Here is a 14033-nt window from a genome sequence, read left to right on the forward strand (position 1 = left end):
CCCTTGTAATATTTTCCAAATGCTTCCCACCTTGTTAAAGAAAATGAAAGCTTTAAGTTACCCCAAAGGCATCTCAAGGTCTTTTGGTTTCAACTGAGTCTTATTCACTTTGTAATTCTGTTTTATACTCTGCCAGCCCGCGTGTAATAAAAATCAGGGAGCAATTTCAGTTTTAAATTTCATTTGCCACATGTGATTCCATTTACCAACTAAATCCCAAACCTCTCTGAGTTCCTTTTGTTCTCTACAGGTTGTTTATTACTCCCCATAGTTTTACACAATCACAGATTTTTAATAAGTTACATATTTCCATCTTTCCCAAGAATGCTAACAGAGAAGTCAGGGTTTACTGAGTATCTTTCCTAATTGCTACAATCTCTATCATATCAACACACTCACATTAATCTGAAAAAAAATTATAATAAATAAATCATACCACACACAAACTTGCTATGTCTACCAGTGTAGACATAGATCCTACCATGGATCCTACTCTAAAAGTCTTTTCTGGGTGCCTGGTAGTTGGCTTCTACCTTTGCTCCGCTCCCCTCTCTTTGTGTCCCTGCTCCCACGGGGAAATGACTGACGTGGCCTAAGATGTACCAAGTTAACGCCTGGCTGTACTGCTGGGCTGCTTATGCCCTAGGCCAGCTCTTCTCTAATAGTTTTTAAACCAATTGCAAATGGTCCTGCAGATAGTGCATACGTCCTGTTTTTCTATTTCTGATCACAATTCAAACAGTCAGAGACAGGTAATCCCATTATCTGATTTGATGATGCCAGTTTTATTTCACTGTTAACGAATCCCTGCTGCCATTTCAGGACATAATCCTGATTTACTGCAGTATTTGTTATTGCTTTAACAGAACCTGGTTGGATTAAGAAAAAAGGCTAAGACATTCACACAGATAAATTGAACATCCATAGTTATAAATGCTGAAATTAAATAAACAGACTGAAATACCTAAAAGTTTTGGAAGGGACATAAAGCTTCATGCTGCAGGACCTAAATCAATCTAACGAAAGGGATGAAATTCTCCTCCTGGCCAGATCACAACATAAACATCTACTGCAGTACAGATTGCCTCTTCTTCAGCAGCTGGTGTTGGTCACTTTTGGAGATAAGCTACTGGAACAGACGGATTGCGTGATCTGGAATGGGAATGACTGTGGCCCATCATGAGTAAAATTAAGATAGACTGTGGCTGCAAAAAATCCTGGTTTGGATTCATTTTGGTGGTTACCAATGTAAGTAAATGACCGGGGGCTTCAGCATATGGACATTAGTTTGGTTTCTTGACATAAAAGCAGTCAGGCTAAGTTTTTCCTGTCTGCTCAAAAATGATATAAAAGCAGGTCATAACAAAAGAAGTACACGTTGCAGCAATGTCTCAATTGTGACATGCTTTACACACAACAGTGTTACCTCGTGTGACCAGAAACAAAGACACCACGCCCCAGAGTCTCATTTCCTTTACAGAAAGGCCATGAAGAGCTGCAAATCACATGCATGTAAATACATGTATCCTTTCACCGTGTAACCAAGCTCCTGCCAAATTTAAAGTACAGCCAATCACAATATAAAAACTAATATGGACAGAAAAGCTTGTATTCTAAAAACAAACATGCCAGGATTAAGAAATTGGAATAATTTACCTCCAAATTCTCAAGGGTCACCCTTCCTTCTTTCCAGGTATTGTAAGAATGTCTTTTGTACTTCATCTGTTTTAACTGAAGCTTGGCTAAGTGAATGCTGTGCTTTTCAATGGAGATTATTTTGATAGCACAGATATTCTTTAGTCTTTACTTCAACGTTCTCAGCCCTATAAAGAAGCATCTTGCCAGCTTGGGTTGCAGATCCTTCTTTATAAACAGATCTTTCCTTAAAATAACTACCAAGAAAGAGGTAAATTCTAAACGAAGCAATAATCGCTGCATTATCTGGTCTTATTAGTCAAAGTCGACCTTAGATACATTTTTTTTCATTGATTACAAATGATCGGAGTTTGTCTCTACTAGGAATTTAGGTTGTGGTATCTCATTGCAAAACATACACTTTTTCGCAATGAAGACAGCGGAGGTAAGATACATCTCACTTTCAATTAGCAGCCTAGAAGCCAGCGATCTATCTTAGGCAGCTATTTTAGGAGGGAACAAATCACCCCCAACAGCGAAGCGCTCTCTCCCCATCTGTTAATGACAGGCCTAGATAACCAAGTTAGAAGGCATGCTCAGCTTTTAGAAGACTAGAGCTAGAAAAAGGAATCCATTTCCTGATGCCAGGAATCAGATGAAAACTAGGCTAGGACAGAGGCCTGGTTTGGTTTTGTTTTATGGGAAAGACCCAAATAAATCTTTAAATTACATGGCTTAAAATTTCTTAATTTTACAAAGGAAAATTGGTTTTATCCTGGCAGGTCTGGATAAGGCAGAAGTTTACTGTGCCCAGGGCAAACGTGTCACCAAATTGTGCAGTTTCCTCTACTTGAGAATTTTATGACAAGAGTGATTTCATTATAAACCCCAAAATTCTCCCATCTTTTCCCCCAGGGAGGACCACTCAAGTTTTTACTACGCTGTTCCTAATTGACAGCCTGCCACTTCACGATCATTAATACCTTTGACCAGTCTACTCTGGACACACTACAACTGTCTGTTCTAAGCTATGGTTAATCACAACACTCTCTAGGTTGATCCCTATGCTGATTCCCCAAGAAAATGAAGGCATTCTACATTTAATTTTTTTCCTTCCAAGTTCCTGTCTGAGACAGGAAAAACTGGAAAGAATTAAAACTGATACAAGCAAGAGCTGAGGTGTGAAATTCAACAATGGGACACCTGTACCTGCAAAACGCATACTCTGTTTCTCACTGCCAGCAGTGGCTGATGACTAAGCCAGAGCAATAGTGTTTTTTTTTTTACCAAAGCCTAAAGTCAGGTCTCTGCAGCCTGAGTAATCTCCATCAGTGGATGCTACTATCTCTAAAGCTGTACTGCTGTCATCAATCACTGCAGTGTGGAGAACAATGTCCTAACCAAGCCTGCACATTTGTCAGCAGGATCATTCTCCGCTCCATGCGACCTGTAATTATATTACTGCACAGAGCCTCACTTCTGAAGAGTAGAGAGGATGAGGAAGGACATTGGACAATACCCACCTGTCTTCTGTACTCCCAAGTGGGGTCATATACCTTCCATCCATTTTCTGGGAAAACCTCTTTGTACTCAAATGCAAAAAGTGGCTGAAAGAAAGAAAATTTACCATTAAGAGCCCACTCAGAGCCCATTTCCAGGATGTTTGATATCTCAAATAATAACTCATGACTGGTCCTTCTTTTTTCCCACTGCACTACTTTTCTTTTAGGGCTTTGTGAAAAAAATTAACATGCCTGCTGTAGCAGGTAACTAGTACAACAATGTACCTTCCTCTGTACCCCTGATCTTGCTTGTCTATTACCTAGTAATTCATGGACAAAAGGAGTTTATTATTAAAGAGAGAAAGATAAGACTACTTGGGCAAGAATGCTCTTACATATTAAGAACTAGATCCTTTCAACCAGTATTTGAAGCAACAATTGCAGCATCATAACACAACAGAGCACATGAACTGTATTCCAGATTTGGGACAGTGCAGTCACCATTAGCTGTAAACCCCTGATGGATGTCACTGTGCTTTGAATATTTTCCCTCTGTTATGAGGATGTATCAGTAAGTCATTCTCCATGCATGAAGGAATCCAGCCCCATGGTAGAAGACTTTTCCTGTTTCCTATACAATCTTAACTCCTACAGAATTAATTCTAAACCAGATTTAAAAACCAGCATTTCTCCTCCTTCAACAAAATGCACCCCATGTGAACATTGTACCAAGTAGATGGGACTGAACAAAACAGCTTACTGCCACTCTGTGTCTTTTGGTAAAAACTGAAAAGAAAATACCTACCAGATTATTTGAAACTGGGAAAGCATATTTCATTAGGTTCTCAAATATGGATCGTCTAGTTCTCCCTTCAGGCTTATGAGCAAATCTCAAGTTTCGAATATCCTAGGAAAAAAACAGGGAAATCAAATTGCAGATTCCTGATCCACTTCAAAATCCAAAGAAAATCCAAAAGCCAGCATTCAAAATAGGGTCACACCACGATGCTCTTTCTAGTGCTGATTTAATATCATACTTTGAACACTGTTGTACTGCAACTCTGGGCTTGGTTCAGTGGTCATCTGTAGCCTCCAACAAAGCCTGCCACAACTGCAGAGGAGCAGAGGGAGTGCATGGGCATGCCTGATCGCAGTGTCTTGCCTTCATGTGAAGCTCTCTACTTGCTGAAAGTCTAGGGGAGAGCCTCACTCAGGGACAAGCTATCGCTGACCAGCAGGACTTTGTGAGACAGACCTCCTAGCTCTTACTCGGCTCCCAGGCTGAGCTGTGCCAGAAGACAGCTGGAAGGGACTGCCTCACAAAGTACCTCCATAGAGCTACTGCACATAGGGAGCCCAAGTCCAGCAAGTTTGGTGCAAAGCAACCAATGCCATCTCCCTTTAAAGCTTCCATCTCTCAGAGCGCTAGAGAGGATGACTGAAACTGACAACTCCTCCACTTTGCAGAGCAGCACAGTTTCCACTAAGAGTGGTAACCCAAGACCTCCCTTCCATACTCATCTACAAAATCAAATTCAGAAACTAAATAAAGCATCTCTAAGATGCCAAGATTTTCCAGCCAAGCCTACAACTCAAACACTTGTAGTAAACAGTTTAAAAGCCACCAGCAGGAAATGAGCTATCAAGTTCAAGCATATGAAGATGGTACAGCAAGTCAGAGAATGAGACAAACAGCTAAAGACTTAGCTGTCTCACAAGACTGAGATCAGGTAATTGGTCTCAGACAGAGAACATTCCAGGATGCATAAGCTGTATCTGTACTACTCTGTTATTGCACTAAACTGTTCTGCATATCCTGGGCCAAGCAGGCTGGCGCATATATATATATATATATATGCTGTATAGGCCCAAGATACCTATCATATAGCTTGTGCCTGGCTTTCCCACCCAGGGAAACAACATAGTTCACTCCAAACCTGACCGTGTGTGCAAATTTGCATATAGGCAAAATGGCTGAGGATTAGGAATCCAGATTGAAACAGGGAACAAATTAGCTTGCCAGCACCCCTATGTTAGCCACGGAGGTTCATGACTGCAACGGGATGAGGGAGCAGCTGGGTGATTTGGCACAGATTCTATCAACTGCTCTTGACTCAGCATGCGCACAGCTTGAGAGCCTGCTTAGCTTCCTGGTGCCTCAAAATCACAGCAGTGACCGGAGCAGTTTAGGACTCATTTTCATTCCTCCATCTGCCCTTATCCAGAAAGTGACATCCTTTCAGCCTTGAGGGAACTCTGACAAGAGCTCTAAGCAGCCCAAGACCTACAAGGTTCAGAATCCAGCTCTCCCCACATAGCCACCGAGAGAAGCAGAGGGGCCATGCCCTGGTGAACAGCTGAGGTATGAATTTAGGACTAGAGATGGTGGCTTTATCTACTTTGTGGGTCCATAGTAAGTAGACACGAGGAGGCAAATTGTTAATTTTTATTGAAGTTTGCATTTCCAATGATTCCAAGGGCTCTAGAGAGGGACATGTGAAATATGTACTGCCTTGAAAGAAATGAAATGGCCTTGAGGAGGACTGAAGGCTTCTTGCCAGTCCCTCACCACAAAGCACAGCAGCAGGTGGACATAAGCTAACAATTTAGGGGGAAACATGCCCCTTTCTTGCTCTTGAAATGCAAGCGAGCGAAAGGCATCCTGTACTCCACAATGACTGGAGTCTTCCTGGGATAGCCTGGTGGGCAACCCTGAGAACTGTATTAATGGGATGCAGGCCTACGTTTCCACTATGAAGAAAAGACATTACCTAGCACAAAGCCTGAATAAAGGTTTGGATCTTGTCTCAAATGAGTGGAGCTGGAGAATCTTGACAATTACTTTTAAAATCAGGTGTTTTTTGAAGTATGGGAAGTCATACTGACCGAAATGTTTCGCAGAACTTCCTACAGTACTACAGAGAAAACCTTTTAAAAATATATGTTCCCCTTCCCCTATTGTAAAACACAGATAAAAGTTTACCTTGCATACAATCTCCAGCCCGTATGAATTTTCACCGCGACTGGAAGCACCTCCAATTTTCTCCACTCTGTTGATTACACCTAAAGATGCATCTAGGACAAAAGGAGGGTCCTGTAGACAGTTGAAATTTGTGAGTTTAAAAAGGGGAGGGGGAAAAATCCCCAGCTCCTGCTCCCCTATGCCTATATTCCCAAACATATGACTATGATTCACATAGAATTACTCTCAAAGAACACCTAGGTCTAAAGATTGAATAGCCAACAAAAGCAGATGGTTTCAAAAGCTTACCCGTTCCATGCTTTTAAAATACAGTCTATAATTGGTAACAGTAAGGGTTCCTCTGATTGCTCCAGTGAAGGGGCAGATGTAAGTAACATCCTTAGCTTAAAAAAAGGAAAAAAAGAAGTTGTTAATTTCATGGGTAATTTATGGGAGTAAAATTATGACAGCAACAATATTTGGGGGCTCTACTTTTCAGATGATGGAATGAAAACCAGCTTAATCTGGGCTCTAGCCTAGAGCTAACATGCAAGTTTCAGTTCTGTGGAGAAGGTAAGAGTTTAGGTATAAACTGAACTCCAGGCAAGTACCATCACCTAGAATCCTACATTTGCACAGAACGGCTACCTCTGTAAAAAAGCCAGTATTCAGCTGCAAACTGTTTACTCTTACTAAGCAATTCATTGCCAGTAGCTGAGAACACCACGCACGAAAAGAGGAGACGATTCCTGCCTGCGTGCATACACCTGAAGCTGACGACAATCTGCATCAAAGCTGAGGATCACCAGTAAGCTGGCTTGTGCCACCAAGGACAGGAAAACGCAGTTCTCCTACATGTGGCTTTTAGGATGCTTGGGTCCTTCTACACGCCCTTGGCACGCAGAGTCAGCCCTGGAATGAGGGCCCTCATGCTAAAAGCCAGCGGAGCTACAGCAATTGCCAGCAGCCAGGAATCTGTATAGCACCCAACTGCCAGTGATTTTAAGTCTGAAGTCAGCGATCAAGTTACTCTGCAACAATTCAATTCTTTTTGAGCCTGAGTGACGGTGACTCAAAACAGTTCCCTTCTTAAAAGGCCTCAAACATTTCTCACTTACTCCAGCACAAGGCAAGAGGTACTGCTGGTTTTCCACAGCAAACACCTCCCCTAACTGCCCTTCTGTTTTACATCAACTAAAAATGCTAACATTTAAGTTGTTCCCTCCCGCTCCGCCACCCAGCAGTGACCCATCACGTCTTCTGCCACTGAAGCAGTTGGCTGGCTGTGCTGTGGCAATGATTTACACTATCACCGACAAGTAATGACACCCCTCAAACACACAGAGATCCTTTCAGAAGGAGACCCACTGAGCAGAGCTGCCAGATCCATGGAAGAACCCCCTGGACCATCTTAATAATCTCAAGCCTCCAAACCCTACGGGATCCATTTTGCAAGGGCTGTGTGAAGTCAAGAGGACAGCCTGCCTCCCAGTGAGGTGACAGCCACCATGCACAAGAGGCACGAGGCTGCTGGGGCATCACGATGGGGACCTGAATTTCTTCTACCTTTATCCCATGAGATTTAGCCTGGAGGGAGGGAGGAAGAGAGACTGCCTTACTCCAGGGCACTGGCAACTCATATAACTAAATCATCCTCATGTCAGCTCTGCTTCTGCATAGTCTTCACTGAGTCTCAAGATTTGGATATGGAGAAGGATCCTTAAAAAAATCAGGAGTGACTAATTCAGAGCAAAATACGTAGCACAGAATTTTTGGTTAAAAATAAATAAAATCAAATATATATACACACATGCTAGCAATTCCATTACTTGTTTATTTATTTTAATGTACATAAGTTTGTTGGAAGGACAATTAAACATAAAATGCTTCTAGCCAGTTCTAATTAAACCAAGTGTTTCATTATTGGCCGATTATTAATCACTTCTTTTCAAAGACTAGTTTGACAGAGGTTTGAAAGCAGACTCATGAAGCATAATAAGGGTGAGGACAGCCTGCCTGGTTTTTCCACTAGAGTTCCCATTATTCAAAATGTAATTTCAAGAAGTTAAAAAAGAACCAAAAACCCAACTTCTACAAATAAGAGAAGTGTGCATTTACATCTGAAAAGGAACAAGATTTCTGGGTAAAGAGGAAAGGTGCTAGAAAAATGTTTTCTGGGTAAGGAATCCCAGGCATGATCTCAAACACTGGCCTTGCCAGCTTGTAAGCCACATCACCTTTCACATTTGCAGTTTATTAGCTTGGTTTCCCAAGGAAACAATTTTACTTAATTACACTGCACATGAACACATGTACCTACACACATGGCTTGTCTGACCTTAACCCTACTACGGTTGTATGATTTCAGCAGTCTCTATCTGATAAATAGGGATCTCCAAGGCATTAAGATCCTTCACTGTTTGTGCGAATGGATGCCAGGTATGAGAGAGCTTGTACTACTGCAACTACCAAGGGAAAGTCTAATAAGCTCAGCTCTCTCCTTCTCATATGGGAGGAAGGTATTGGAAACCAGGATTTATTAATTCCCTTGCTTAGGGAATTCCTGTCTTTTATAGGTCTAATCTTACCCTAGATTATTGGGTTGGCTGAAATAATTTTTCTTCCCCTCCCTGTAAAATACAGAGAGAATTACATTTGCCTTTCTTGACGCTTTTAACAGGGAATAATTATTGCTGATTAATAATAAAGATTTCCTTTTTGCTACCTTTAACTTCTTGCCGGACCAGGCAGCTGCTGTCGGGCCTACTCTGAAAGCCACCCAGTCTTACAGAATTATGTGTCTCATCACATCATTTGCCAACAGACAAAATACTGATAACTCTGATCTCTTAAACCACTCCCCAGGAACCCTTCAAAATACAGTCTTGCTGTCAGAGCTAACTGTGCCTGTGGAGCAAGTTAGATGTCAGTCTGCAGTGCATGGTTGGAGTATGAGTTCAGAGTCCTTAGGAAAGGAGTAGAGAAAAGGATTGAGCATTGAGGTGGGATTTTTTGTTTGTTTTTAGTTTGGGTTTTTTGTTGTTGTTGTGTGGGTTTTTTTGGTAAGGTGTTGGGTTTTTTTAGGATGGAAGTTGCTTTCTTCCACAACATTTTAAGAGGAAGGCAACATGTTAAACTAGTGAATGCAAAATCTTTCACAGAAAATTAATCAAGAGGCTTACTCAAAATTTCTGGATAAAAAAAAGAAAAAAGACCCATCCCCATATCACAGCAAGTTCTCTGCAACAGCACTGTATCCTCTCCTGCAGTTTGTGATAGAAATTCGACACACAATTGTGCTGTGTCAACCTGTGAAGTTACCTTGTGGCAAGCACAACTTGAAACAGTTGATCCATGTCCTCTCAGGAGGCAGCAAATGCAAAGCTGTACAACCCATCTCAACACTCATGCTGACCTATGTTGCATTGCCTTGTATTTGCTACATGCTAAGGAGACATATAGTTACCTTGGCTCATGTGATGTGCAATAACTTGATTAATGAAACAACCTGATCATGGTTCTCAAAACATCAGCAATTTGCTGTTGTTGGTCAATGACTGCCAAGATATTTTGCTCTATGGATATTCTATCTGGTCAGCAAACAATAAAGAATTTCCTCTTCACATACCCATGTCTTTAATGGTTTCTCCTGGTAGCAAAGGTGGCTCTTCCATTTCAGCCAATTTATTAGTCTCCCTCAGGACCTAGGCAAAGGATAGAGGTAGAAAAAGAAATCCATTATGTTTTCATAAACCAAGAAGTTTACACTTACTTGCAATGGGTCAACGATATCAAGGATAACAAATATTCGAAGATCTTGAGGTACTGCCTAGTGTCTCAGCCTCTGAAAGGTCAACGTGAGAGTTGAGATACCTTGGTGCAGTCCTCGAGCATACCATTGGGCCATGCAGAAACGTTTAAAGCAAGGATGTCTGCAATGGAGAGGCTGTGCGAAGCAGGCTGCGTGCTTCGGCAGCACACTTCCCAGGTGGCTGCCTTTCATGCTCCAACCTTCTCCTCCCCAGCCCATCATCACAAGTCAAACTCTCTCACAGTTACATATAGAACCAAAGGGATCAGTTCCTTTCCCAGCTGAAGTGATCAACTATTACCATGATGCTATCAATTATTAAGTAGAGCAATTTCTAGTTTACACTGAGGAAAGTTAAAAAGGATACCTTGTCACGCCACTGTCTTCAGTGAGGGTCTACAACTGCAAAGATCCTGATTTGGCTCAGTAGTAGTGACTTGGTCCAAAGGTTATATTTTGATAGGCATGTATAGGACATACAGTTTCAAATTTTTTTTTGGCTGCCAAGTGACCCCTCCTCCACGTTCCCTTGGGTTAAAGTTATATCACAGGGCATTACTTTTCATAGATATGATTGCACTTACACAAGGGTTTTCACAAGAACAGCTGCTATCACGAGCAGATGGACATTTTAGGAAAGCACGGCCGTAACTATGAAAGCATAACCTGAGGTCTAAACCTATGGTAAGAACTAGGGGAGAAGAACATATGTAAGTGACCAAGATTAAGGCTAAGTCTATATGGCCAAACGCAGACGGATTTAATCATATTGCCCATGCCTCGAACCGGCCAAATGACCACAACCACAGCAGCACACCAGCTGCTCAACCTAATAACACAGACAGAGAGCAGGTAAGTGAGTCCAGATTCTGCCTCGGGCTGTAGCAACCACAAGACTGTGCTTAAAGTTGGCGTGCATCCCACCTGGTGGAGATAGGCAGAGAGAGCTCATGTCTGCTCACAACTGAATGTGCAGACTCACCCAAAATGCTTTCTTTATCTTAATGTGAGGAAAGAGAAAGAATTGTTTTAATTTGATATCAGGAAATCCCTGCAAGGAAAATTCAAAGACATGGCCTAAAGTGGCACCCTAGAACCTGACACGTCTGTGGTCAACTTTCATGTAGGATCAAGCCAGAGGGAGAGCCTCAGGGAAGAAAAATTCTCTAAACTGTGCAAAAAAATGAAAACAAAAACCGAAGAAACCCCATGCCACAATAAAAGCACGTTCCAGCATTTTCGCACAACAGACTGATGCACAGATGAAAAGGTTAATAAGATCAAAGCCTTCTTGAGAATAAAATATAAATTTTAAAAAATGCATTCAAAAGACTCTTTAAAAAAAAAAAAAAAGCAAGCACAGTCCTGACTTCCTAACAGGAACCTCACAACTGCACCCACTTAGGCCAGCTCTTACCATGGAGGCTGCACGAGCAGTTGGACTGGGGTCTACAGGATGGGTAAAGGAGGTCACCATTGACAGAGCTCACACTGGCAGCACTCAACTTGCAGAAAAGCTTCTCCTCCCCCACGTCAGCAATACCAGTAAAAACAAGGTTTTGCTGGTATAACTAATAGAAGTCTATGGTGAGGACTTCTTGTCAGCACAGCTGTGTTGGCCAAAGATCACACATCCCATCAAAGACCTGACTGACGGCCTCCCCGACAAAAGCCTGTGATGCAGACCCACTCTCAACTCCTGTGTGTCAGTTTTTGCGTTTGAGTAACAGCCTTGAAATTAGCAGGATAACATCTGGACTATGCCAAACATGACGGAGGCTTCTGGCTAATTAGTCCCTAAGTGGTGGTCATCTTTGTGGCCTTTTATCTTGGAAGAACATTAGTAAAAATACACTCTGCATGCAGGACACGATCACAATTTCTTTGAGAAGGTCCGTACCCAAACGGGCAGCAGCTGCTGCTAGGATCACTTTGGTCAACAGCTGGACTCGCTGCTTTCCTGCAGATGTCAGCAGGAGCACATCCAGCGGTAAACATTTGGAGGACTGGGTTATATCTTAAGCCAAAACAAATATGATGTAAGATATGTAGAAAGTATTCCATATGACAAACAGCTGCTGTGATCACTAGGTGAGCAGTGCTCAGGTGGGTTTTAAACACTGTACTGCAGGTGGGGGAGAGAAGGAGGGAAGAGGCAAGCAGTATGAAAGACAAAGACCTCCATGTCAACACTATTCTGCTAAAGACAAGGTTGAAAGCTTTTTCGGTTTAAAAACTGGCTCTTTTAAGGCTAATAAAATCCATCTGCTCACTCGCACTCTCTGAAACATGGAGTCCCCAGGGTCTGAGGAAAGGATTAGCAATCCAAACCTGCACTCACTTCAACACAGGGCACCAGATGGATGGCCTCCTGGAAGCACAGCACTTGAAGGTCAACAGCTTCTGCCCCGTTGCCTCCCCCTCTTTTTTTTTTTTTTTTTTTTTTTTTTTTTTTTTTTTTTTTTTTTTTTTTTTGTACAGAGTTGAGGACTGAACTGTCATTTTCCCCATCCCCCAGCTGACCTGAGCCACACGACCTACCTCAGGTAACACAGCACCAACTGCCTTCATGATGATTTCAAAGTCAGCGCAAGCACATCACCCCTGGATAACAGTCACCCTTCCCAAAAGGCTGAGACAGACATGGTCAGAAAGCCCACAACAAACAGTTCTCTGGTGTGCTGGTCTTTACAGCATCTGCCCAGCTCTAGACCTTGAATGAGCCTCCTAGTTGGAACGTGAACACTTGAAACCTGTCCTGGCAGAAACCAAGAAATGAACGGTTGGCATTTTCCTGAAATCCACCTCCATCAATGGCTCCTTAAAATTGATTTGGGGAAATGCAATCTGTGTGCAGCTGACAATGCAGGCAGCAGGCACAGGAGAAGACATCTGGGGCAGCGCTAAAGGACAAGGGGTGGCAGGAGGGAAGAAAAGTGGGTGGATAAGGAAAGAGGAGTTTTGGAAACAGATCGGGGGAAGAATGGGATGGGACAATGCACGTGCAGCTCTGGGAGGATGCTAATGCCATAGATGGACCCTCTGCCCCTTATATGACTAAGGAGATGATATGAAAAGCCCCTCCATTTTACTGCCATCCTTCTCTCCTCCCCCAAATCCAAAAATGGTTCATTAAACTGTCAGAAAAATCTTTTTTTGTGCATTAGCCTATTTTCAAGACTCTAAAAATAACACTTCTGGGCCCAGATTTAGCCCTCTGCAAATCTTACAAAACAGAATTATGAGCTCCAGTGAGGCAAGGAAGCAGGTAGGGAAGCCAGGGACATGACTGCGGCAGCCCGGCTGCAGGAGAGTGATGTCTGGCTACTGATGCATTAACCCTATTGAGGCAGGTACCATATACACCTGTAACTGAAATGTTTCACCCCTGTGTGCCTCAGGTTTTTAAATTGTTCAGTGGGAAAAAAACCAAAGAGAGCTTTGAGATCTGCAATGAAGGTCGCAGCCACAGCTGGGCAGAAACAGCATTACTTAGGAATAGGACCACATTGACGTAGAGCCACACACTGGCTGTACCGGTCACAAACATCACTAAGATGGTTTCTGTAAGAAACAAATACAACCACCAAAAATCAGTAGACTGCTTTGCCTTGCCTCTAAGCCAAACAAGGTCTTCGTTATCTTTTCCCCACAAGAATGTTATGCTTGGTAACTGAATCTCCAGGGGAATGAAGAGTTTAGTTATGCACCAGAATAACCTTTATTTCTGTCTTATTTTACCAAGTAACATAATCTACCCATTCCACCCATCTGCAGCTCTCCCTCTAGATAAAACAGCTCTCTGGGATGCTGAGCATGGGAGTACCTTAGCACCTAAACACAAGTCCTGCCTCAGCTCAGAGAGGGTGTGAGGACTTCATGCCACCACCTACCTTTGTTCTCTGCTCAAGCAGCTACTTGGCAGAACAAACCCACAGTTACAACATTTAACAACCACTTCTCTTACCCACCTTGCGTTAGCTCCAGCCCACGTACCCGTGGCTGAAGGTGCAGAGCTCTCTCATGCCCTCCCACCTATAGCACCCAAGGCAGGAAAATCCCAATGCTGTATTGTTGACACAACTTCCAGATCTCAGCAACAAAGCGATCGCCTCCTTTGCTT

At 42.6% G+C, this 14033-nt stretch overlaps 1 protein-coding gene across 1 annotated transcript in view; it reads right to left on the reverse strand.

Moving 5' to 3' along the window:
- The window catches only part of MTMR2 (myotubularin related protein 2), a 43001-nt gene that overhangs the window by 17119 nt on the left and 11849 nt on the right, over positions 1–14033 (reverse strand). Inside the window, exons 2-6 of the mRNA XM_009334858.1 lie at positions 9728–9803; positions 6409–6503; positions 6121–6231; positions 3943–4044; positions 3159–3242 (exon numbers count right to left, since the gene is read on the reverse strand). Of these exons, the coding sequence (XP_009333133.1) occupies positions 3159–3242; positions 3943–4044; positions 6121–6231; positions 6409–6503; positions 9728–9773 (438 nt within the window). The 5' untranslated portion in view covers positions 9774–9803. The remainder of the gene's footprint in view (positions 1–3158; positions 3243–3942; positions 4045–6120; positions 6232–6408; positions 6504–9727; positions 9804–14033) is intronic.

This window comes from Pygoscelis adeliae, unplaced genomic scaffold (genome assembly GCF_000699105.1).
Source record: "Pygoscelis adeliae isolate BGI_AS28 unplaced genomic scaffold, ASM69910v1 Scaffold141, whole genome shotgun sequence".
Lineage (NCBI taxonomy): Eukaryota > Metazoa > Chordata > Aves > Sphenisciformes > Spheniscidae > Pygoscelis > Pygoscelis adeliae.